This window comes from Pygoscelis adeliae, unplaced genomic scaffold (genome assembly GCF_000699105.1).
Source record: "Pygoscelis adeliae isolate BGI_AS28 unplaced genomic scaffold, ASM69910v1 Scaffold78, whole genome shotgun sequence".
Taxonomy (NCBI): Eukaryota; Metazoa; Chordata; class Aves; order Sphenisciformes; family Spheniscidae; genus Pygoscelis; species Pygoscelis adeliae.
The window spans coordinates 1990985-2018297 of NW_008825409.1; the positions used below are offsets into that span (position 1 = coordinate 1990985).

The 27313-nt window shown below is 37.0% G+C and overlaps 1 protein-coding gene across 1 annotated transcript in view; it reads left to right on the forward strand.

Annotated features, from left to right (window-relative positions):
- Positions 1–805: 805 nt before the first annotated feature.
- Positions 806–27313, forward strand: part of TMEM245 (transmembrane protein 245) — a 77673-nt gene continuing 51165 nt past the window's right edge. The window contains exons 1-8 of the mRNA XM_009330442.1: positions 806–927; positions 2174–2275; positions 3234–3341; positions 7797–7880; positions 9143–9355; positions 14502–14671; positions 19600–19623; positions 26029–26133. Of these exons, the coding sequence (XP_009328717.1) occupies positions 840–927; positions 2174–2275; positions 3234–3341; positions 7797–7880; positions 9143–9355; positions 14502–14671; positions 19600–19623; positions 26029–26133 (894 nt within the window). The 5' untranslated portion in view covers positions 806–839. The remainder of the gene's footprint in view (positions 928–2173; positions 2276–3233; positions 3342–7796; positions 7881–9142; positions 9356–14501; positions 14672–19599; positions 19624–26028; positions 26134–27313) is intronic.

A 27313-nucleotide genomic window follows, 5' to 3' on the forward strand; every position in this document is an offset into this window, starting at 1 on the left:
CTCCTGTTGCCTCTTCTGGTTTCTGCTTTCTTCTTTTCAGCATTTTCAAGCTCAAATTCTTCATCTCAAGATTCTTCATTAGAATTCCCTATTGTGATTTATCTGATGAGCAGAGTTGTAGAAGGCAGTTGGAAGCAGCAAGACCAAAATGACCACATCTGCCTCTTGATACGTTGTCACGGACATTTTTCTGTCTCTTTAGTGTTTTTAGTTAAATATTGGATAAAACGAGGTGTCACAAGTCATTTAAAGGCATGACTCTTTTGTGGACCAACACTGCTGAGGAACAGCAGTTTCTGTTGTGCTTCCTAAAGTCTTTGGCTTAAAACCCCCTTTGTCTCTGTGGAGCTGGCAGGCTGTTCTGTGCTGGAATGAGCGGTGCTCTGCTGGCTCTGTCTCCCTGTGGCCCCACTGGTGCTGCTGGTGGCACTGTTTCATTTGGGTTCTAACCTTTCAATAGTAGTTCCAGAGTAATTGCTTGGTCTCAGCTGCAAAAACATCTTTCTTCAGGGTTTGTATCTGGCAAAGTGTGTATACCCCCTCACGTTAGAACCATACTGAAGGCAGGCCAAAGGCATGTCTAGCTTGTCCTTACGCTTCACACGAACTCTGCGCTTCTCTTACATGGAACAAAAACTCTTGTAGTTGATTGACACTTCTGAAATGTAGGCTTCTTAAAGAATTAGAACCTGACTTCAGTTCTCTTGATATGGCAGTTAGGGGTGCATGCATGTGTACACACAGATCACAATATAGCTGTATTGTACTCATGCGTGTATACATACCTGTGTGTATCTCTTTTCTTAAAGATATGGACGTTGGTAGTTGGTTACCTGCTGATGGTTTCATTCAAGTGGAATATAAGCACTGAACGTTACTTGAAAGCAATCTCAGTCCCTGTCTGGATTATGCTGCTCTTTCACTTAGGTGAGTAACAAGAAGTTACTATTCTAATACAGCTGCTGGGATTCTGTTGTCTTGCAAACAGAGCTATGCGCTTGCTCTTCTGCTAAATCTTTACCATGGAGTCTTAGCTGAGATGCAGGCTGTTTTCTCTGCTCAGTAATTCTGGCTGCATGTGGCCAGCAGGGAGCGTTGGAGTAGGGAATAGGAAGGCATCAAGATGCTGAGCAACATGTGTCTTCCACTCCTCCTGCCCAGTTTGTACTTCCCAAGGCTTTCCCTTATTTGACTCACAGACCTGGTACTGACCCCCTGACGGTGGGGAAGGGCTGGAGTCACATGTGGGTGGATTTAGATTTTCACTTGTGATGATTTTTAATATTATTATTTTCTTGAGAGCTTGCCATTAACCAACACTGAAGCTGTAAAATGCATTTAATAGTAGTAATAGAAGTAAAAAATAAAAAATTCTATCGGTAGTCAACAAGCATGTCGATATGATATCAACAATATCAAATAAATTTGCCAGTAATCTATATAATCTGATAATACAAATACAAGATTATAGTAATCTGTTAGTGTTTCATTTTACATATTTACTGTAACAGATTATCAGATTATATTATCATATCAGAGTTTATGGTGGAAGTATCATGCAAATAATAGAAGACTATCATGATGGAAGGTTTCACAGCGTACTTCATGATTTACTTTGCTTTAGCAGCAGGTTTCAAGGATTGTTCTGGCCATGTGGGGACACTTTCCTTAGGTTTTAAGCTACACATAATAGCTTTGCCTTTGGTTGCATTTTGGCAGTCTTGTATTTGTTGGAAGCACTAGCTGAAAAGCCAAAACCCAAGAAGGCGCTGCTTGATGCCACTCTGTGGAGATCTAACATAAATACAGATTTTTGGGGGGAACTTGGTTTGTCTCTGATATCTAAAATGTTTTTATTTTGTGTGTATTTTCATGTAATTTTGCATGTTGTTTTTATAATTGTTTTCTAAAGAATATCAGCATAGTTTAAAGTCACAATTTAGGAACAGTAACAACTTGGTTTATTCATTGAGAAGCTTGTTCACCTGTTTTTTTCTATTCTTCCTTTCCGTGAATGTAGAAAACTTGTTTGCTTTATGACACTTCTTAGCTTCTGCCCAGATTGTTCTTGGTTGATGTGGTGACCTTCTTGGATTTGCTAAATGTAGAGTTTATTAATAGTATATTTTTTCTTGTTTAAAAAAAAAAAAAAAACCAAACCTGTATCTTTCAGCTTCTGTGGCAGGTTCCTGGAGAATTCCTGTGTTTCTGGTTATAGTTGTTCTGATGACTGTAGGTGTGTTGCATGAACAGCAGAATGGAAAGGAGTCTTCTGGTAAGAAATGAGTCACTATTTCTTTTATTGTTGGAGGCAAAAGCTCTGTAAAGTCAAGTGAAAGAATCTGGACTGTATTACTGTAAATTCAATATCATACAGATTGCAAGAATTTACTGTAAGATTTTCTGTATGTTTGTTTCAAAGTGGTTTATGCATGCTGAAGTTAATCTTTGATTCTTTACAGAAAATCTTTGTGATGGACTGATGTTTGTTTTCCACAGCAAAGCAGTGACTCTCATTATCAAGCCCGATTGCTTAAGTTTACAGAATCCTGTATGTAGTTTCAAGCATAAAGAAAGCCCAGGAAATTTGAAATCAGAGGCTAATTTTGAAAGAAATGAGCAATATGGGTTTAGTAGCTCCTATAATATTGAGTATGAGAGAAACTGAGACGACTGCATCCAGCTAGCTTCTTACATTCAGTCATTAATTTTTAAAATACCAGTTTCTTAAAACTATGGTTTGTGTTTAGACTTTGAGAAAAATAGGGTTTGCCTGTTGTGAGTCAATTTTGCATGAAAGCAAATGTCAGGTGTTCCTTTCTAGTACTAGCTGTATGATTATTTTGGGAAACTTTTTTCCTGTCTTGCTGTTTTAGTTTTCTTGAAAGTCATCATAATCTTGGTTAGTAAAATTGATTATCTGGTATAGAGATCTTTAGATTAATCAGATTGCCAGCAGCTGCAAATTACTTGGTCGGTAGCAGTTCGTTAGCAAGGAAAGTGCTAAGCAAATAACTGGTTTCGTGTTTTGGCTCCAGGTGTATTGTAATACTAAAATTAATAGCACTCATTCCTGTTTGATGATATTGACTACATATAACACATATTAAAAACTAACAATGTCTATCCATATAATTTCTGTTGCTTGACAGCTTTGGTGGATATCGGGCAACAAATAAAACATTTTAAAACTTAAGCTTTTCTTTAGTTACATATACGTATATATTTTACAGGGGCAGAGCTTCCTGGACAGATGATTTCCATTGCTGCTTCAACAATTGCCATGGCAATTTCAATGACAGAAGATGAGTCCAATAGTGAACATTCCTCACAACCCTCAGGTGACTGAATACTCTGTAAGAAAACATTTGAATTTGCTCTAAAGGCATGAAATTGAAGGGAATTAAGAACAAATTTCAAAATAGTCTCTATCATCTTCATCCTGTCCAAAATAGCACATTTATACTTACCTTGTGAAACAGGTTTATCTGTTTTAAAAATGTTAAGATGACAATAATATAAAAGCTATCTTTCAAATGATAGTTTACATGGTTGTCTGTGCATTTAGAAGGCCTGACTAGAAGATTTTCCCGCCCCCACCCCCAGAATGAGGGCGTGTGTTTTTCCTAGTCTTTATTATTAATTTTTTTTATTTTCCCTAGCCTTCTTTTGATTTGTTGGCAGTTACGAGATATAACTAGATTTCTGGACCAGGTGCAGACAGACTGGAATAGTTTTTGTATACATCACAGTGACAAAAAAACCCTTTGTTCTCTGTTTAACTGTGGCATGCTCAAAGTCTCCTGTAGTGAGTTTACTTGACATTGTAGCTTGAGTCATGATACTTTCACTTGCAATAACACAACTAGAAATCTGTAAGAAATGGCTCAAAAGAGTTGCAAAGAAGCTGTTTAGATGTCCATCACTGGTTTTGAACTTTACCATCATTTTTCCAGGTAGGCCTCTGATGGAATGCAATACTAGAAAAATAAGCTATTACGGAGATCTCTGGAAATTGAAAGTTTTCATCCATTTCCTGCAAGTAGACAGAACAGGTCATTCAACTTGACAGAATGTGAACTTCCAAAACCTCATTTTGAAATTGGCTGTGTCTAAGAGTCATCTACTTCAAGACAGTATGTTCTTAATATCATCTGTAATGTGTAAATTGTGCTCCAGAGGAGGAAACATAGTGATGGTGCAGGAGAGAATGCTTTGAGCATGTGGCATTAAAAACTTCTGTCTAAACGCCACCATTCGTGAAACTAAAAAGTTACTTCAGCCACCAGGTGAAACGGTGTATTAGAAGCTCTTCAGAAATCTTTCAGTGAAACGTAAACACACTTCCTAATTTTCAGTTTGTCAATGTAAGCTGTACTTGAAAACATGCTTCATTTTTAAATATAAAAAGGGCAGCTTTAGACAACTTACTCTTATCTTCGTTTCTGCATTTTACGTGACTGTCATCAAAATAAATACAGAACCCTATGGACGTATGTCCTGAATTTGAGAATGAAGCATCATGGTGACAGTTCTGTTACATTGCTGTCTCTAATCTTTAATTTTGGAAATGGGATTATTTTTTTAGCTGGATTTTGGACATCTGGTCAAGCAACAGTCTCCCACAAATGTGCTATGTAAGTGGTTGTGTTCTTGTTTGTTGCTTGGGGTTTTTTTGGGTTTTTTTAACTTACGCACCAGTTTTAATTTTTTTCTGTTCTTTAAGACAGTTTTTTTTTCTGTTTGAAGTTGTAACCTCTCTTGGCCAAAAGAAAACTACAGCGGTTTTACAAAGGTGTCTTTTATAGTGAATGTTTTCTGACTTATTTTCTAGAGACCAGAGTTAACCAGATGGTTTTTTGTCTTGCAAATTCTGTTGTTTTCCTTCACAACAGGAAAAGAACAAATATGGAGTTTCCTGTTTACTCCTAACGATAGTTCATATAATTTTCCAACAGTCTGTTGGGAATTAGCATTCTATTCTGTGATACATGTTAAGCATCCTTTTGGTCATCTTCGGTTTGGATCTTCTGTGTGAATGGTGATGAAACATTGTTCTTGTACAGCAAAAGGATTACCTGCAGGGTTAAGAAACTGCAACTCTTCTGGTTTTCCTCTGCAGTGATTTTTGGATATTTTGTCATCTTGCTTTGGAACTTGTAATGTAACACACATCTATTTTATGAGAAGTTTAAGATTTTGAAAGTTTTCACATCTTCAGGCAGGTGGATAGCAGACTTCAGGAGGAGATCTTCCTTATATCTATTCTAAATATGTCAGTGGTTGTCAAGGTTGGTTAATTGTCAGTAGCAATAACAATGCTTATACTGTATTAAAGCAATTATAGAACAATCAGTGCTTCATGTTTTTACTGTTCTCCTTACGCTTCAAAAAACAGGAGGGGAAAGAAACTGTATTGATTTTATAGGTTTTTATGAACACTCAGGTTTTTCCTTATTTTGTTGCTGAATACTGGTATTTAGTGTTGGGGGTGAGGAATATAATGATACCGGTGAAGGTGGTCTAACTTGTTCTTCCTGGTGTCCCAAGAATTTCCAGAGTATACAGCAAATAAGAAGTCCTCAACTTAAGAAGCAGATACCACTGCAATATTTTGTTAGCTGCCTTGTAGGCAACATTCTGTTGTCTTGTTGGTTTTGAATATGATAGATACTGAAATCCTTAAATGTAGTCAGGCCTCTTACCCTCCCTTCCCCCCCACTTTGTTTACTTAAGGAAAAAAAAAAAATCTTTTTCTCTTGAAATTACAGAAAGATGTGGTTATTCATGAAGGGGTACCTTCATCCTGGTGTTCTGAAAGACTTTGTCATTAATAATAATAAAATTACTGTTTCATCTAACTCTGAAGATCTTATTCTGATACCCCGCTCCATAGAGATGCAGACACTTGCCTTCCTGTTTGTGCTGCTGTTCCTTTTCCTTTTATTTAAGGAAGGGGAGGAGAATAATTCAAAATGTTATGCCAGCAAGAAGTTGACTTGACAGAGAACATATTGTATAAAGAAAAGAACGTGTCTTAAGACAGCCTGGAAAATTGACTTTTTTGTTGTTTTTATTATATTCAAATAAGTACCATACATGCTGATTTTGCTAGAATTCTTTACCGGGTATTATGTTAGCCATTTGGGAAATACTGTCATACTTTCATTAGTTGGAAGATAGAAAGGTGTTTTTCAGGTTTCATCTCTAAAAATATCATGAAGCACACTAAATGGGGTTTTACAGAACCTGAAGTTACTCTAAATCAGTATTACGATAGTCCTTTTTTTTTTTTCCTATTTGTGTTGACAAGGCACTCATGCCTTGGTTTGCAGAGCATATCTTGCCAACAACATGTGACTTTTTTCATTTGCAAAGTTTGGTGGTTTTTTTGGGTGGATCAACTTTGTGACCTGACTTACGATACAGTCATCTGAATGGCAGTTCTGATGCTAAGGAGTCTGTGTGTTTGTCATGGGGAGAATACTGCGTCATTGGCAGTGCCAATTTAGTTTGGCTTAAAGTGCTGCGGAACTGCATTCTGAAAAAGCTCTCTTGTCTTGGGATCCCCTAGGAGGTTTTAGTCTTAATTCTTTTCTGTCCCTGTCAGCTCTTTCCCATCTGTGTTTTGCATTCTGTGTCCAGTCCGCCCAAGTTAATAGGGAAACTGTAAGAGAATGAGGCAGTTTAATTGGTACTACTCTTAACGTTACTGTTGCTGTTATTTAATTGAGGTTTTCTTCATTGCAAAAATATGTTGATCAAATTTTTCATTATCAAAAGAAGGAATATTCTTTTTTCTTTCATAAAAGTGACTCTACTGCGGGCTTTTGGGGCAAAAAGTGTCGGATAACTTTAATCTTGAGGCATAGATTTCAGCATATTAAATTGCTTTGTTTTTTCTTGTCATGGTTTAACCTCAGCCGGCAACTAAGCACCACACAGCCGCTCGCTCACTCCCCCCTGGTGGGATGGGGGAGAGAATCAGAAGGGTAAAAGCGAGAAAACTCGTGGGTTGAGATAAAGACAGTTTAACAGGTAAAGCAAAAGCTGCGCACGCAAGCAAAGCAAAGCAAGGAATTCATTCACTCCTTCCCATGGGCAGGCAGGCGTTCAGCCATCCCCAGGAAAGCAGGGCTCCATCACGCGTAACAGTGACTTGGGAAGACAAACGCCATCACTCTGAACATCCCTCCCCTTCCTTCTTCTTCCCCCCGCTTTATATGCTGAGCATGATGTCATACGGTGTGGAATATCCCTTTGGTCAGCTGGGGTCAGCTGTCCCGGCTGTGTCCCCTCCCAACTTCTTGTGCCCCCCCAGCCTACTCGCTGGTGGGGTGGTGTGAGAAGCAGAAAAGGCCTTGACTCTGTGCACTGCTCAGCAGTAACCCTCTACTTCTTATGACAAAAACACTTTGTCTTTTTAGGAAAGCTTCTGATTACAGGTAACTGTCTCTCCCCTTATGAAAAGCTAACTGGTGTCTTATTCTCCAAAGTGTAGTTTGTATATGATAGGGCTGGCCTTCATCCCTTTGAGACATGAACTGATTTGCCAGGAAGCACTCCACCTGAAGCTTCTGCTGTGTTTAGCTGCTTGCAGAGTTCCTTCTTTCAAGTTGCATGCTGTAATTCCTTTGGGAATATTGTGAAGTTCCACCAAATAATGCTACCAGCAACCAATGTTCCTGTCATTGTTCCAGTGACCATCAATTGGGAGAATCAATAGATCTACCTTATTGTATTAGTGCGGTGGGGAAGTGTTTGTAAGCTCTAAAAATAGTTCCCCTTACTTGTAGAAATCTACACTGGTGTTCTACAAAAGAAGAGTGTTCATCCAGTGTGGGAGGCTGCAGAATTTGTCACTTACCACTCCTGCACACGTATGACAAATCTGTCTTGTCTTTTTGTACATGCTAGCTGTCATGCTTTAGGCTAGGAATGGCTTTAGTGACACATTGCAGCTAAAACTGCATGTGTGGAACTTGAGTTGACTGATACGCATGTAGTATATTGTAATACGGTTTTTACAGCAGTTTTTCTTCGTGGGAGGAAAGTGGTTGGTGTTGATGTGACACAAGTCCAGTGAAAGAGTTGTGTTCATTGCTTACCTGCTGCAGTATGTAGCAACATAACAAATTGCCTTTTATTCTTCAGCATAGAGTAACTTTTCAAGTTTTCTTGTGTGTGCATTCTTCCACCACGGCTGCAAATTTTTCTCAAGTAATGGTGTGTGGGAAGTGTGTGCATTTTGCCACCAGTGTGGGGCCTCAGTATAAGTTAATACTGATGTTCTCAGGGAGAGATTCTATGTACGGCGACTGAAGATGGATTTGGTGTCACCCATACTAAGCAGATTTACCAACTAAAATAAAATTACTGTGTTCTCTATACAAGCATTTTAATTTGGACATAATATTTTTGCCTGAAATGACTGTTTACTGTTTATTTATAAGTGCCTTTAACACATCAGTTCACTTTTTTGAATTGAATTTCATGTTTACTAACTTACGAATGAGAGAATTACCCACTAATTTATGCTTTTTCTTGTTACTAAAATATGTTACACAAGCAAATAATTCAGGATCACAGTGTGAGTGCTATGTTTGTAATGTGAGTGTTCAGGAAAAGAAAACATGTAAGAAATTTATAAGATACAAGCTTTCTCTTCAATGTATGTTGTATTTTTTGGTTTTGTTTAAATGAGCTTTGAAGAAATCTAAGATTTCTTTTTGAGTACTTGAAATAGAGAGATTTCTTTTAAGGCTTTAGATTTCTTTTAGGAGTGAATTACACTTTGAAGTTTTTCAGGGTTTTACGGTTCTTTGATAAAATTTATTTGGCTTGTAACTTACCTGCAGTGACAGGAAGCCTCTTAGAGGCTGTAGCATCTTTTCTTCTCCTCCCAGCACTGCTTGGCATGGTGTTGCATGATGTGGGAGAGCTTACACAGCCCTGTTCTAGCTTTTCAAAATTCAGATCAGTGCCAAGGCTGTCTGTCTTTTAGAGAAATTACAAAAAAAAAAAACCAACCACAACCCCAAACAAAAAAACAGGTTAATTTGGCACTAGGGAGCATATTATGTTCTGTGGTGAACATTAATGTGATAATTTCCACTTCTTTCTTTGCATTTGTTTGTTTTAGGAGCAACAGAAGGTGATCAGCCTCCACATGCTTCATCGTCTTTCTCCTCCTCTTCATCCTCTTCTGGGAGCAGACAAAGACCTGAGATTGGATCTTTTCTTAGAAAAAAGAAAACTAGTGATATATACTTTGTTACACTTGTGTGGGCCATTGTCATTGTCCAGATCTGGCTGAATTTCTGGATTGTGCAGCTATTGCCAGTGCCTTTTGCAGGTAATCAATTATTAGAAGTGTGTGTTAAATTATTACTTTGGATAGCCTTAGGCTTTGTGTTAAATAAATTAGAAGGAAAGGCTTGTAGGCTTGTATGAGTTTTAAATTAAAACTTTTTCAAGACTTTTTGTTAAGACAAGATGAATTGTAGGAACATCAATAGGAACATTGATGTGCACTGTCTGTTACCATGTAGTGGACAACTCTGTAAAACTGCTTTGTCTGTTGGCTGTTGTACTTACCTGGAATAATTTAGTGCCATACCTTACATTGTAAGAATACTTCTGGTTTAGAGTACTTTGTTTTTCTTCCTCTTGACGTCATGTTTTTCATGTTTTTGCACCTATAGATAAAGAATATTTTAACTGTTATTCAGTAGTGAAGCACAACTCATGTTAACTTTTAATTTCCATTAAAAATAGGTTACTAGGTTCTGTGGACAAATCGCAAGATGAATTTGATTCTAATTCTAGCTCTGAGGTTAATTAGCTTTGTTGCTTCACATCTACGTGCATCTGTTCTCTTATATATCAAGCAAGAATAGCTTCAAATAGGAACAGTTATGATAGCTATCTAAAGAGGTTATTTTAAAACTGATTGCCACTTTTTCCAATACTCTTTTGGGGGGTGAATAGGGAAGATGGGAACTCTGGAAATATGCATGAGCTACTATGAATCTGAAGGTATTTCCTCCCATCACCCTACTGTAAACAAAGTGAGTTTCCTAATTTGCTTGGATTTTCTCTAAACTTCAGTTAAAAAGCTAATTGTCAGCATTTTGTGATGTATTTAATGCTTAAATGTAGCTATTTTCCCTTTTACCAAGTATGGTCGGTTGGCCCCAGCTAGCGGCCAAGTACCCACAGAGGCAGCCACTCTTTTCCCGTCTTCCAGTGTGGGCTCATCCATGAGCTGCAGTCCCTTCGGGGAGGTACCAGCTCGGGCGTCTCCTCATCCCTAGGCCACAGTTCTTTCAAGAGGTGTACCTGTTCTGGCATGGGTCCTCCATAGGCCACGGTCCCTCTTAGTGGTGTGCCTGCTCCACCATGGAGCACTTCTACTCCCCTGGCCTTTTTATTCCCTCTGTTCATCCCTCTGTTCCTTCTTCCTCTCTATTCATTTGTTCTCTCTGTGTGCCCTCCTCTTCTCCCTCTCTGGTGTTTTCTGTCCTTTCTTAAATATATTTTCACAGAGGCACCACACCCATGCCTGATGGGCTCAGCTTTGGAATGTGGTGGGTCCATTGTGGAGCCCCGTGGAACCAACTGTGTCTGGCACAAGGCAGCCCCTGGTCTCTCCCCATGGAGGCCACCCCAGCGGCCACCCTGCTACCAAAACCTTGTGATTTACACCTAATACACAAAGCCGTTATAAACCATCTAGTTGTGCATCTGGAAATCATGACTGTGGGGCCACGCTTACAGGTTCGAGGGGCTGTGAACTGAGAGGCATGGTGAATGAGAGGCATGGTGAAAGGAACAGCTGCACACTTGGCTGTGGCACTGTGGCAGCAGCTAAAGGGTAATGTGATGGCTAGGCATATAAATAGCTGAATAGAGGGTAAGAGGAGAAGAGGGGTTTGATCTTTGTTTTGTTCCCATGTAGTTGCTACAGAAGAAACTGCCCTGTTTTGGTGTCTGGGCATCATGGGAAATGGCGATGGCAGGTTGGATGTAGCTCATAAATGAATCATAAAAATTATAAAGGCATTAGATAATAGATTTTTGACTTACTAGAAGCAGAGCTTATGTGGCTTAAGAGTCAAGGAGTGACTTAACCACTGTTTAAAAATACCTACTTGGGTGGAAGGAAAAATGGATGCAATAGTTTTGCAGTTAGGCAGACAACAATGAATGGCTTTAAGCTTGAGCCAGACAAATCTAGATTAAAGTGCACATCTATAACTGAAATGGATGAATACCGCTGCTGCTAGTCATTAGGTCTAAAATAACTACCCAAACAATAAACTCATGCCAAAATAGAAATTAATTTTGAGAATATTTGTGACTTACTGCCTTAGCAGTGACACTCCTTAAGTGCTTTTTCTTGGCATATAACTGAATATAACTAGAACACCACAAAAATATTATGAAAAGGCAGTATAGTGATGAACAGAGCCAAATTTAGAACAATGGATCACATTAAGTGTCAGAAGGTGAATGATGATAACCTGGATTGTTAAAACAGAGGTGGTATTAAAAATACTGAGTAGTGGAAAATAGGAAGGCTTGTAAAGCAAGTTTCCTTGCAACTGTTCAAGTTTAAGGAGACTAATAACTTCAAGCATTTCTGAGACCTTAAGGAGAATGCTTCTAGTATGAAAAAAAATAAAATAACCCCCCAAAACCTTAAATGGAAAGGTGTTAATTTCACCAGAGTTCCTTAGTTTGGTAGACAGGACTTACATGAAGTAGCATTTAGATTATTAGAAATATCTTGGTACCATTAACATTTTTCTTTGAATGCATTTGTACTTCGGTAGAATGAGATGCTCTTTTAAAATTACTTAATATAGAGGGTGAAAAAATTATACCATAATTATACCATAAAATGGAAAGGTGAAAAAACGACTTTTGATTTCAAAAGCTAAGCAATAAACCAGGTTGTGGACTACTTGTAGCATTTTGTTCAGTGATGTGAGCCTGGGAATCCCGGTATTGTCTCTTTTTAAGATCTTTCATTTACTTCCTTGTTTTTTCTGTTGTATCCTTTTTTAAATTCTGTTTTTTGTCTTCAGGTCATTTTCTGCTTCCTGGAGATGTTTGGAATTTCTTATTATGCAGCCTTTCTCTTCTTTTGCTCACAACTTTCTAATAACAGTGCTCCTTTTAGCTTTTTTCCTCCTGCCTCTTTTTAACCTAATACAATTACCGCTGTGTGATTGACTGTAGCACCTCCTGACATCACCTTTGCAATGAGTGTACACTCAGTTATTTTAGAAGATATTATTTAAACACTTACTTTTAAATAATAGCAGAAGGTTAGAATACCATTTCAGGTATGTTGTTCACCTTGTAAAAATGCAAGCTTGCCCTGTTTTGCCGAGTAGCAGTTTGAGTATTTACCACGAGTTACATTTCATCATACAAAACTTCAACCTGTAAGTTAGGTGCTGGCACTCGCACTGTATTTTCTCCTTTTTTGTATGTTGCCACATGATCTTTAGTAGAAAGATTCTTAAGTGTTCTATTTCTTCAAGAGAATAAATCCTGTATTTGCCACATGGTGGTGCCAGAGGGTAAGTAAACCAAATGTCATGTTGAACAAGAACGTAAACTATTACACAAGTGGCTTACAGATAATAGGCTCTTGTGGAACTTTGATAAATACCCTGTGGATATTAAAAGTTAGCCTTTTCGGCTATGTATGTCATTTTACACATCTCCAAGTAGAAGCATGATGTGAATTTCTGAGGATGAGGGAATTACTGTGGTGTCGATGTATGGCGGTAAGTAAGGAATCTAGTTTGGACAATAGTCTTTCGTAACGAAAAAAAGCTTTATTAAAAGTACACTTGAATGTAATGATGGTGAGTTCAGTATCAAATGTTGCTATAAATACGATCTAATTGGAGGAATACTGCTAGCATTTTCACAGAAAGTTATTTTACTGTGTAAGTAGAATTTTTAACAACTAATTTTTGATCTACATGTAGTGTTCACTGTTACTAAATTCTGGTTAAAAAAAAACAGGGAGAAATTAGGACAATTATGTGATTCTGTTGCTAATAGTTTCACTTTGTTTTCCTGTAGAACCATGGTTTTCAGTATTTGGGGATGCAGCATAATTTTGTTTAGGGGTTTGTGTATCAGTAGTTCATGGCAGGACTGGGTTGTGAGACCTTCTGGTCTGTTACTGCTACATATACTAATTATGATCCTTTAAGTTGATGTATCTTGTAATGATGTTTTTGTGACTGGTATGTTTGCATCAATACCCCAGTAGAATCAGTTGTAATACAAATCTTTGTTTATGATATGAATTAACTCCTCTGTTCTGATGTTAAATTTGCTAGGGGCTTTGGAAGATTACTCGCTTTTCTTCTTTTCAGTGATGAGAAGATAGATAATTTGAGTGGTGTAACTTTTTGTTGAATAAAAAAAGAATATGGCAAATATGTCCTGACTAAGGTCTATTAGCTTCCAAGGAAAGTTTCATATGTATCATGCTTTTTTGCTTTTACATTCTTGATTGTGATGGTTCACAAGTTTTGCATGTGTACTTGGTAAGTGAGGGAGAGCAGAGCCATTACAGAATTGGAACCATAAGCCTTATGCAAAAGTCTCTGGGCTTTATTTCATGGCTTTATTTCATTTTAAACGGACATGAGCTTTTATTTCTTTAACTGTAATGCTAGACATTTCTAGTGATGTTGAGAAGCTCTTTATTTTACAGTGGATATATGTTAGGAGTGTTGGAGAAAAGCTGTTTGTGGTAGCAAAATGCTTCTTTTTGGGGGAAAAAAGTTGTACGTGTTTCTTCTGTTGTCTGGTTTTGAGGAGCAGTATGGATTTTTCTGGAGCTTTGTGTGATCATCTTCAAGCCAAGATAAAAAGCTGATCTCAAAATAGTATTTTTGATGTTTAAAAGCAAAATTAATCAGTAGTTGTATTTAAGCTGAAGGTTTAAATGAACACTTCTTTACTGTGAAATTACATATGATCTGTTGTCAGTTCTTAAATGAAAGATACAGCTTTAACAGTACAGATGGCCTAAAACTTAAGAATTGAGACTGAAAATTTTCTTTTATGTGTAGCATACCATTAAGTTCTGAATGTGGTACTTCATGTGTAGTCATCTGGTGTGGTGTACGTGTGAAGATGCGATAAATCCGCTGTACTGGAATCATGGAACGGCACCTGCTTATTCCGGGCCTTGCTCAAGTCTGTTAGCTGCATAATCGGGTCGTGCACAGGCACCTTTCTTCTGCTGCCATCTAAATTCCATGTGGATAAGCATGGCTGTAAAGCGAGTAAGGAGATTAGTGCTAAAACCGCTTGAAAATTCTGAAAGTGCTTTCTAATGGGAAATAAAACTCAAGAATCTTTTTCTTTCTTTTTCATAGGTCTTTCAGAATGGAATAGATGCGTAGTTTTCGGTGCTCCTCTGAAATCTCTAATACTTAATTTCCTTCTTGTGGTTACAGTTTGGGCACTTAAAAAACTCGTGGTTCATTTTGGAGTTTTGAACTTCATGGCAAACCATTGCAAAAGTTGGTGGCAACTTGTTGAAAATTTTGTGAAGGAACGTCAGGAAGCTCTTGCTCCACGGCCCATCAGAGGGCTTGGAAGAGTCATGCTAAAGCTTGACAGTAAGGTATTTCTACTTATTTCCTTAAGAAACCTGAAAGTTTGTTTTATTCTCTGTTTATTGTATGCTGAGACTTTAATTCTAAAATAAATGTTTGTCACTAATGGACATGTCTCTCGTGTAAAACTGTTACCTGTTTTATGGTGTATTTTAAACTATGTCTCTTCTGTCACTATTCACACTTAAGTACACATTTAAACTTCGTTAAATGATTACATGCAAAGCTTGACAGAAGTAACTTTTTAAATGTTGAGTTAGTGCTAAAAGATCCCTTATCTAAGGCAAACTTCTCATGGTTCAGTCACCTTACCCGATTACAAAGATTTTGAAATTAAACTTAAAAAGCTTTCGTTTGAAGGATGAGACGTTCTTACTTCTGTTGTGAAAAATTAATTTAAAAAGCAACCCATTTTATTCTGTAAGTAGGGCCTGAGCTAGTTCGAACACATTTGTTTATACTGTGTGGAAGTATAGTTGTTGAACACAGTGGCGTGGTGGTGCAGGAGGGAGGCTTCTCTCTGTAAGAGAAGAAATATGTGGGATAAGGTATTTGGGAAGAGCCATAGAATAAGGCTTCTGTGCTCCCCTCCCTCCTCCCCCACTCAAAATGTGCCCACATTTGCATTGCAAATTGCAGAGTTGGAAAGCTCCATAAAATTTATTAAGGCTCCTCCATTCAGAATTGTAAGTTTTGACTTAACCTGATAGATTATTTTGTTTGTAATAGCTATGCCAGTGTGTAAGAATGTGCTTTCTGTAACTGTGTTGAAGTATTCTCTGCTTTAGAAAAAGCCGTTACCTCAGAGTTTCTGTAACTGAAGAGCTGAACCCTGTAAGTACATTTGTCAGAGTATCTGTACCTCGGCAGATCTGTCTGCAGTTTATAGCTCTGAATTCCTACAGGAAAAGGAAGAGCTTAAGCCCAGATCTAATGGGTAAATGGATGTCAGAAGGTCAACAAAAGCATTAAAATGGCTGTAGGAAATAAGTAAAGATTTGACAGCATTCATTGAGGAAGAATTTGAAAAAGGAAAAGTCTTTCAGAATACAGCTATGAAGAAGATAAAGGGGGTTTCCAAAGGTAGCTGAAAATATTAACATGTTAGGATAAAAACTTACATTATACAAAGCTTTTCATTAAAAGCTTTTGTTCTGTAAGAAGACTCTAGACACAATATCGTATGTATTGTATTTCATGAGTTGTCAAGTTTAGTATCCTTGTCTTGCATAACTATATGATACAGTATCCTTCCTAATTCCACTAAGTCTTTTCTCCTTAAAGAAGGTAGGGCTTTTGTCATAATGTGCAGCAGAACTTCCCACTCTTCAGATTAAATGTGTTTAAGGTCAGTTTATATTCATGTTGTTCTTGTCGAAGCAAAGGAACAGTGTTGGCACAACTCATTTGTCCATCTCCTCTGTCCCTCCCTTTCTTTAGATGGCAGTCATATTCCTTCTGAGTCTGTGCTGTGTGTATAAAAGCAGTTCAAGCTCTTTTAGCCGTTACAAGAAGGACACTTGATACTCTGCATGATTCTGTTGTCCTCGTTTGTGCCTATTCTAATTACAGTTCACCTGGCTTTATCATGGGTGGCTGGAATTAGATGTGGTCTTCCAATGCTTATCACACTAATGCTTTCATTTCTTTTAAGTTCTACTGTATATGCTTATTCTGTGCATTGTAGGATCATGGATGCATCTTATTTCTGAGAATTTGGGAAGCAATGCCATAGGATATTGGCAATTGTGATTTTTTGTGGGGACAGGGAAAGGAGAGGAATGAAAGTTGGATTACCAAACATTTTGGCTTCGGTAGGCACTGTTGAAGAGGAAGTAAAAATATGCAAACACAAAATAGAAATTCATGGAGTAAATTGTTACAGCTTACCTTTTATGAGTGTGTGTGGGAAATCAAGATTGAAGGATCATTTCCTTTGCAATTAGATGTTTGTTTTTTTTAATATTTTATTTGTACTTTCTTTTCCTGGGAGCTGAAGCTACTTAGTGATTTTTTTTTGTTGTTCGTTTGTTTTGTTTTGGTTTTGGTTTTTTGTATACTGAGTTAATTGGAGGCTGAATCTCAGCATCAGGACGTATTGGGGCTCTTAGCTAAGTACAGCAAGCCATTGACAAGGTCTGTTTCATACAGATACCTAGTGGTACTACTTGGTCTTTCTAAAGTGGTATGCCCAATTAGGAAATAGTTCCAGTTTTGAGTAAAAGGTAGTGAGGACAAGGAAGACATCTTAGAACGGCATGTCTCTTTCTCCCAAAGGGAAGTTTAGGAGGCTAGTGTAGGTGGTCCGGAAAATAACCCATTGTGAGAAATTATGGGAGAGTACTGCTCATGCATGCAAATCTTTGAGCTTTACTGATGGTGTCAGTTTCTTAAATAAAAGCAGTAAGAAAAGAACTGCTCTTCTTCTTTCCCACTGCTCATCAATCTCTTGTTATCTTGGAAATGCAGACAAATTTGAACTGAAGAGAAGTTCCGATCAAGAGGAAAGAAAGTAGGGCATTGCTTTTCATTTTCTTTATAAACAGTAGGTCAAGCTGTGCCTGTATGTGCAGGCCTGCTTTAAATATGGACTATGGAAATAGGATGTCCTTACTGTATTATTTAGTCCCTGGTTGTGCAGTTGCCTCAGAGCCAACAGACGCAGCAATTCAGATATGAGAGACTTCCTGGAGGAAAGAGTAGGGAGGCTTCTGTTGTCATCCATCAAGTCATCTTAAAATTTAAAAGATACGGTGTTGTGCATGTTCTTATCAACAGTCAAGAACTAATGATTTGCTTCACTGATGTTTTTTGGTTTGTTTTTTTTTTTTTAAAGAAGACTTATCTTTTAATATGGTGACTGTAGTTTTATTTTGATTAGAGTTTGCGAGGGAGTTCAGCAGCATAAGCAGTTGCTCAACTGCATGCACTGGACTTATTAATTAGAATGTGCTAGTATTTTGCATGCATGCTTTCTGGTAGACTTAAGTGAACTGTAGTTATTATATGTTTTTTTTCTAGATATAGCATACTAGAATTTTATATATCGAGGACTGTAATAGATTGTTTGGACTTTGGGTCAAGTCAAGGTTTGGTTCTTCTGGTACCAAGTTTAGCACATAGTTAAAACAAGCACAGAAAACAGGCAGAATCTCTACCAGTGCATATTATTCTAGGAAATACTTCCATAGACATGCAAGATCTTATATAGTTTTCCAATAACATACTGGAAAAGCAGCTGTAGCCTTATTAATTTTGGATGACCCGAATATTAGAATTAAGCTGTAGCCTATTTTTAAATGTAGTTTGACTATGTTTGTAGCACTACTTAAAGGTCAGTATTGGTAAGATAGTAGTCAGGTAGAGCCGCCCAGATATTGTCTTAAACATTAATAAAAAATGATTGTTATTTTTGTCATATAATGTTATTTCCTAGTTATTGTATTTATCAAACCACAACACAATTCCAGGAGGCTGAAATTATAGAAAAATACCAAAGACTTCCTTTCACATTCTGCTAAAACCTCAGGCTAACAATAGAGCTCTAGCTTTTGTTGTATTGGAGTTGCAAAGTGGAGAAATACAGCCATGAGATCTATGTTTTTTCCAAACTGAATCTAATGTATAGTGGGTTTAGTAAGCAGAAGTAAAGTTAAAGGCAAGACTATGTCACTGAGTCAGTAAACAACTTTACCTTTCTTCACTGAGAAATTATTCCATAGGTAAAGAGGTAAAATAGAAACAAATTCTACAGTGTCAATTTGAGGCTTTTCAAGCTTTGTCATTGCTTTCCATTACTGTGATTCTTTCCATGAGTAGTAAAAGTGGATACTTTGTGACATATTTTATTTTCATGTTTCCTGATGTTCATATTTCTTTGTAAATCTGCTTCTTGCTTCTGATATAACTTAATTAACATTCTGAGATTTTTTTAATTTGAAATGTTCTTACGTTTTGTTTTCATTGGGAGCTAATACAATTTCTGGCAACTGGTGAAAACACTAGATTTTTTTGAGCATTCAATGATCCTGTTTTCAGGGAGAAACAAACTTCACTTACTTGATCTTAACCTCTAACACAGATGAATAATAACATTAGAGCTTTTCACTGTTGTGATTGTGCCGCTAACTGATTACTAATGACTAGAATTAAGAGTATAGTCCTACATAAACTAGGTCTTAAAATGGGTGTACTTGAGGAGTATGGGTGAGAATTAGCAAGGAAAGCAACTGTAGTACAGAAGGAGAAATTGACTGTTGAGAAGTGCAAAGAACCTTCTGCACAACCAATAAAATTATATGAAATCGATACATTTATTTGATCTGCAATATACTGTTGTGTGTATATTGGATTTAATTACGTATTTGATGATGTGCCATTGAATGTGAATGTTGTAATATGAATGTGGTACTAAGAAACATATAAAATTTGTTTAACAATAGTTGACATAATAGGAATAGGAGTGTTTTGAAATACATAGGAAACTCCCTGAATGGGAGTATTAATGCAATAAACAAGTATCTCATGTAAAGTTTTGGTGTTTCAGTAAAGTGCCCTTCTCAGAGTACTTTTACAAGTCCTGCTCTGAAATCTGAAATGTTAGGTCTCAGTATAATTAAACTGGAATTGCCCAGATTATGCTGATAGCTCTGTTAATATCATTAAAGTTGTTCGTATTTGTTATATCCCTCTTTGTTTCAAAAAGTGCATGTTAATAGTAAAATCTAGATTCTTGCATTAGAAGTTGTTATAATCTTTTCTTCCTATTGCAATTTACCTTTGTGTCTGGAACAATTTCATTTTCATTCTGTGGATGACTTTGCCTGCCTCTCATTGCTTTTTTTCCCCTCTCTATTACTGCATTTTTCAATAATTTTCCACTGTGTTCTTGTCTTTTTTTCCCCTTTATCTTCCATCTCCCCCTGCCACTGACAAGCTGTGGCACTGGCTTAATGAGAAGGTAAACAAACAGAAAAATTGTCATTCCAACTAATGGATTCTGTGGTTTTGGGGAGGTTTGTTTTTTTCTCCCAGCATGAACACCCCTTAACATGCCTTGCTTCTTAGTTTTCTCTCCCAAGTGTCTCTTTTCCAGCTCTTGATATAAGCTACTGAAGGTCATATAATTCTACCTGATTTCTTGTCTTCTACTAAATGAATGCACATAGTTAAATGTTTTGTACAGCAGAATATTGCATTAGCCTTTCAAGCAGTAGTTGGATTTAGCAGCACTTCTATTTAAGAGCAGTTGATCTCCACCTGGTCCCCACTTGTATGCATAACAAAACCAGTTCTCTCCTGGACTGGAGAGCTGTTCTCTGCTCAGAGAAAGCATCAGTTAACTGAACTAACATGGCAGTGGTGAGGGTGAAGCACAGTTCTAAAGCTATGAGTGTAGTGCTTGCAGATAGTGCATTGACTGGCTTCAGCCAGTGCTGTTAATCTTTCACTTTTGAAGTGTCAAACTGGCCTGTATATTCAGTGGTGTTCACGGTAACAGGAGTGAAATGAGAATACTCATGGTCTCAGAACTGCTAAATCTGATGACAGTCTTAAGGGAAATGAGGGCTAGTAAAAAAAAAAATTAAAAAATATAATTAAAGCAGTTGGTATAGCTAGAACATTTTTTCTTCTGTGTGGCTTTTAAAAGCGTGTGATGTGTTTTATACGAAATGTACTCCTCAGTTCCCGTGGTTCATCTTAGTCAACTAGGGTTCTTTGGGGAACTGTCATCCCAAGAGAAGTTAAAACTGATTCAGTCCATACTTGGCCTCATGTGTGACTGAAACCTGGACAACTCCTCAATGCAGTGATATCTCTCTGGGACTTGGGCAGTGTCATTGCTTCAGACAAGCACAGAGCTGGAGAGGGATGCCTGTAGCATGCGTACATCTGCAGGACCTCAGAGTTTTAAAGGTGAAAATCTAGTATGTGATAAAATATATGAAACCCAAGTAATTAAGTGAAAGAGAAAAAATCAAATACCGTATCTTGAAATGGGTTATGCTTCCAGCAGCAACTTTTATCCTCACTTACCATTTCAGTATTAGTGGGAGAGTCAGAACAGTTACTATGGTTTTATAAACAGCAACCCATCCTTTCCATTCAGTAGCTATTACAATAGAAACCATAGATCTGCCTTGCATGTTGTGAAGGACACCTGAAATACTGTCTTTCTGAGTGCTGTTGAAAACAAGCGGAACAGAGTAGAGCATGGACTGGCACAACTCTCCAAAAGGTTCTTGTAAGCAATGAAATGGGGCTGCACAGCTGGTGTCTGCTGTGGGTGGCAGATGGGGAATAATGCTGCATGTAGTGTCCAGGCTGAGCAGCTATAATGAATTTAGAAAGTTTGATCTACAGTATTTAATCGGTGAACTCAGGATTATATGATGGGGGACTTTCTGTGTTTCTGAATAAGAGGGTAGAGTTGCTTGCTTTATGATTCAGTTATAATTGTCCACAAGAGGTGAATTTTTGAGTGTTCTTTTGCCCTTGAATATAGTTTGGTTGTTTTTAAAATTACATTTTTATTTCCTGACTTTGAAATGTTTGTGTTATGTGAGTGACTTACAATTAGTAAATATGTGCAACCATAACCCTTCATAAAAATTTTTTGATTAGGTATTTGTTTGTTAGCATGGTTTAGGTGAAGAGCTGAGCTTAGTGAGCCACAGGTGAAAGTTTAGTCTCAACTACTTTTTTTCTGGCTCTGAGTTTGTCATTTGCTTGTTTGAAAATTCATGTATGTAGATCAATTCCTTAATATTGATAGGCTGCAAAAATAATTTCACTGTAATTGCTTTGAACTCTAAAATGTCTGGATTTCATTTTTAGTTTAGAGATTTGCATTATTGGGCAAGACCCTGTGGATATAGTTTCTTAACAGAGGGTTTTTTTAGTTCCTAGGAGCTATTTTTAAAAACTACTGGTTTACTTTACCGTTTCATAGGAAGAGAAACTAAAAGTCCTATAGTATTACATGCAGTGCTGACTCCTGTGCATGAGCAAGTAGTAATAATATTATAATCAAGATTAAAAAAAAAAAGGGCAAAAAAAAATACTGTGCAAACACTATCAGGTTCTTGCGAGTTTGTTTTGCTCGGTTGTTTTTTCTTTTTTTTTTAATAATAAAAAAAAATCATACTCTACCAGAGGCAAAGAAAGGAGGATATTTGTAATACAGAACACTGGATGCAGTTAAAAGGTTGCTGCCTTTGCACCTTTCTCTTTTTTGCCTGTCTTTGAAGGGAAGTACTTGTGAGAACACCAAGATAAATTTCTGATAATTCACCAAGAAACTAAAAATACACCACCTAGAGATGGCAGAGTTTGAAATGATGGTTGGTTACAGCTGCTAGTGATAAACCTTTTTTTTTTTTTCTTCCTGTCTAAGAGCTTCTGTCAAAGAGCTGCTTGAAACTTTTTTTTTGTCAAACAAGAATAGTATATAATCACATAATTTAACACGGTATATGTAGCCCAAAATATAGAATAGGTTCAGCTGGGCTAGCGTGATTTTTTCTTTATAACATTGTCTATGGCAGGAGTCTTTAGAAAGAATTGCCAAATTCAGCTGTTGCTGTTGGAGGAACACTGGTGTAAATAGACTTGAGACCTCATATAGACTGTTCTCTATCTTTTCTAACTTAACTACTCATCTGACTCATTTCAACATAACCCTGAGATGTGTCCTGATGACAGGCTTCCCCTTATTCTCATCAGATGATATTATAAGATGCTATCCTCAAATATTAACTGAACTAAAGGGAAATGTCAACAAGTCTAAGAAATGTCTTGGAAAAAATCCTGATAGATAGTGAAGCTGTTTAAAGGAAAAAAAATAGTCCTTTTTGGTAATTTTAGTAGATTTAATTGAAAATGAAGTAGATGTCCAGGCATGCTTCACTGTGTGGGTAATGCAGTAAATACAACATACTAGAAAAACTAGTGTTCTGATGGCTATGCAGTGTGAAACATGAAAATATGAATTCATAGATGATGTATCATACTGCATAACATGGAGAACCTGTCTAGATAGTAGGATTCCCAATTGTTAAGCATGAACTGTAGTTCTATTACAGCTCAGTGTAGTATGGTTTGTATCATCACCCAGAAGTTGAAAGCAGGAAGTACTTGCAGATTATTGAGAAGCATTTTAACAAAATGCAACTCATCTTAAAAACATTTTTTTACAGTGAGCTAAATTTAAGAAAAAATTAAAAAGTTGGTATCTTTTCCTTCAAAACTGTGACAATTAAGGATAGTTTTTTGTGGACAGTCTATCACACATCAGTAACTTTTCAGTTTGGTTTTACAAGTGTGACCTTCTGTAGCTTAGAAGCCTGGCTTTCCTTTACCTTTGCATAATTTTGGATGTTGTGGCAGCATCAGCTTCCTGCTGTTGACTAACCTTTAGATTGGAAGTTTGGAACTGCGTTTAAAACTTCATGATCTCTGGCTAATGACTAGTGTTTAGTCAGTATATGTTTGTCTTCGTGTGCATGCCCATGGTTTACAGGAAGGATGTAAAGGGAGGTCTGACAGGGTTGTGGTAAGAACAAAGTCTGGACCTGATTCAGTGGTAAGTACAAGCACACAGGGATTTAACAGTCTAGCTTACCTGCAGTAACATAGCACCTATGCATTATTTAGCATGAGTGTGCAAAGGTGAGTGCTTCCTAAGTGTTGTGGGTAAATGTAGAGGAAGGAAGGGAAGTTTAATAGCAAGCAAATTAAAGGAGAAGGAGTAAATACAGCCCTAAATGAATGTTGTGCATCTGCTTTTACTTCTACAATACTCAGTCCAATTCAGTCTTCTCCTGTGATACACCTGTACCAGTTGTATAACTTGGATCTCCTTAAGACTGTGGTGAGAGATGTAGTTACAGTACCTGTAGGCATACCAGAGCTGGCTTTCATCTAGCTTGCTTGGGCTACCTGCCCAAGTAAATAAACATAAGGTGGGCTCGCATGGCTGAGGCTGCTGCCTGTACTGGTACAACATCAGTGCTGCCATTACTTTACTAATTAGATTAAAGGTAATTCAGGCTTTACATGTGCTGCAGCTGCACCTCAGTGGCAGTGTAGGCATACTCCAACCCACAGTAAGGAGTGTCAAGAAGAGATCCCGTTTGTCATATTCCAGTTCAGAGAGAGAGTCCTCATTCTCATCTTTTGGAGCTTGATCTTCCAGTAGTTGCTACCATGGTGAAACATCTAAAGCATCCAGCTTCAGCTGGATGAGATTTCATCTATTGGACACCACTCACACAATCACCAAGGCTAGTGTTTTTGGAAGTCTCTGACAGTACCTCCAATTTCTTGGGTTCAGTGAGTCTGATTAAGGTGCTATATGTAAGACTAGCTAGTGGATTTCTTTTATCTCTAATTTAGAAAGTAAATAGCAATTAGTTTGAACTTTGTTAACTGAGAACTAACAAGGGCAGCTTTAGTTTTCAATAGCTTCATTTTGAAGCCCATGCTATAAAATTTCCATCCCCTGGCCATCAAGTGTTTTTCAGTGATATTTTTGGTTTCTGACCTTTAGAACAGGGACTTTTATTTCTTGCTTCTCTTGCGTAATCCTTAAATGTATGTGAGGCTTGGAAGGGCACAGCAAACCCTGTTTTCAGTCTTCTTTCCAAAGGGATAACAGCCACATTTAGAGGCTACTCAGAGTTTTTCAGAAAGCTGCAGTACTGCTGCAGGCAGGTAACCTCCCTCTAGCACTAGCAAGGCATTTCTGATGGCTGAAATATTTCAGCAATGCTGAAAAATGTTAAAAATATCTAAGAAGATTTTTGCAGATTCCTTCAGGTTCTCTGAATTCCTTTCTGCAGGTCGTAATGTAGTGCAGATTTTGTTACAAAAACTTGCTGGCTCAACACCTTGTTTCTTTTAAAAGGATTTTGCTTTCTTCCAGTTTTCTTTATAATTTTGAACAGTTATAAAATGCTGAATATAATCCTTGTGTTAATTTAGATCAAACAAGGAGCTGGTTGTAAAAGAACCTGAAGTTTAAAAATAATTGCTTAATGTACAGTAACTGCTCAGATGCTACAGGATGAGCGCAAAAAAAATCCTTACTTTTTTTTCAAATAGGAGATATAACTTCAGTGTTAACCAATTCAATCATCACACAGCAGTCTGTAGAAGTCAGTTGTTCCAGGGCCAATTTCACATGTAGGGATAGGGTAAATAATGAAGAAAGAACTAATGTAAACCATCAGCAAGCATATTAGTAGTTTTGTAAGATCTCTAACTAGAAAGTTACCAGCCTAATCGCTGAATATATAACTTGTACTCACGTGGAAATACTTTCATCTACTGCACATTGGCTTTGAGCACAGTTCTCTTAAAGCACAAATTTTACAGCTGTCCTTCTGCTGCTGCTTTTTCCTGCAGCAATGCCAGATGGAGTAGAAATAGCCTTGGTATTTGAACCATAGAAGCTAGAAAAATGTATTTGGCCATACTCGGATGGGCTTTCACAGCTTTTTATATAAACAGTCAATTTGTGTATGAAATGAAGCTCAGCTTGCACTATTCTAGAGTACTCTGCATAGGCGCGTGGCTGAGCAGGTTTATCGTTTTGAGTGACATTATCAGAATTTCTCTAATCTTAAGTAGTATCGCTATTTGTTTGTGGACATGTATAGAATGGGCCTTTCCATAAACCGGCAGAACAACATACACACCTGTTTCCTGCATCAGTAGGTTTAATGCTGATGCATGTTTAATGCTGAGCATCCTTTTGAGATTGAAAGTGGAGAGAAATAGTCAGTGCTGAATAATTGGCCTGATGTTCAATAATGTAGAAAACCTCCAGCCCCATTTCAGTTCAGAAGGTGATGAGCAGCTTTAAAAATTTGGTTACTTGCAGAAATACCTCATTTGTCATTTAGATGGCTATTAGCTATTCATTGAAAGTCATGGTTGTACTTTACAGTATATCTTGATAGCTTCCAAGTCCTGTGCAGATAGTATCTGTAAGTTTCCGAGTTGCTGAAGGACAAGAAACAAAGAAAAATTTCTAGGTTCATAGCTGACATGAATGCTAGCTTCTTTAGGTCTAGTAAGTAAATGTTGAATTATTGCTTGCTTTGCAGAGAGCTTGCTGTGTCTTGTGGTAATGTGTAAATGTCGTTTGCAAAATCACATGTCATACCATGACCTTAATCATGCTAACATTGCTTCTTAATTGTTCATCTCCAAGCTTGGGCATAAATGCTGTTTGATTAGAGCCTGATTTTGCACTGTGATTGTAAATAAAGATAACAATACTGTCATATACCATACAGCATTGCTTTCATTAAAGATTGATTTATATGCTATGATTTGTTTTTTCTTTTTTTCTGCACAGATGATCGTGTGGTTGGAGAAAATGCTGGATAAAATAATCAGCATTTTCATAATATTTTTGCTAGTGATAGGAACCCTTCTGCTAGCCCTGCTCCTTACTGCAAAGGTACAGTGCGCTAAAGAATGTAATCATAGAGCTCATTTTAAATACTGAATGAAAGTCACTGATACTTATGCAAAACTGTGTAGCTTAAAGAATTTTTTGAAAAATTTAGAAACTGAATGCTCTGTAGTTGAACTTCTTACCATTCCAAGACTTCCTGTATATAAAAATCTATATATTTATATTTATTTGTATTTGTATGTTTATTTACGTACATGACAAAAATATAGACATTTGAAAATACGGAATTTATTCTATTAAAATAATTACTAGCTTAGATATTACAGGAACAGATTTGTTTTGCATCCTGTTACACATCTCTTGTCAACAGCAGAGCCAATTAGAATTTTTTCTTTTTAATTTACCTTGCATCAGAAACATATTTGCAAAATGCTTAAGGTGTATTTGTCAATTTGTTTGTGTAATTGCCTGTAATAACCTCATGGTATCCTGTTCTGAGTTAAATGTGCTGAGATTCATGATCAGATGTTCTCTGAAATTGATTTTTGTTTGTGTTTGGGGGTTTTTTTCCTTACCAGAAGAGGTCACTCATGTACTTTTTTTTTTAATCCTTTTTTTTTTTTTTTTTTTTTTTTTAAACAGAGCTGTGTTCATACTTGAAACAGTCAATGGAGATTGAATGTTTGACTTGAATACAGTTACGGAACAAAAATCAATGGGTTCTGATGTCAATCTCCTTTTTCCAAAATGTAGGCTTATATAATGTTGAATGCTTAAAATTGAAAGCTTTAAAAGTTGTGCAAACATTCCTGCCTAAAGCTTCCTTATATTCATAAAAGGAACATTAAGATATTTATAAAAGGTGTCTTTTATCATTCTTATTGAAGAATTAATTTGGTGTGGCACTTCATAGCATCGTTGGTCATGTTAGAGCTGAGCATTCATTAATTTTTACACTTCTTTGATCCATGGCTTAAAAAGGTATATCTGAAACTGTGCTTTGTATTTTAGTACTTCCCTTGACAGCACTGCTGTGTTGTTAAATTTTTTCCACTGATGAGATAAGGTTTAAATTTCCATTTGCTGTTACTAGTCACACAGTGTGTGACCAAAATTGTCAGAACAGACTGATTATTGTATTGACTGCTTTTTTGGGTTCATGACACTTCATACTTCATAATGGGTTGTCTACGTTGGAAGAATTATTCTGTAAATGTATAAA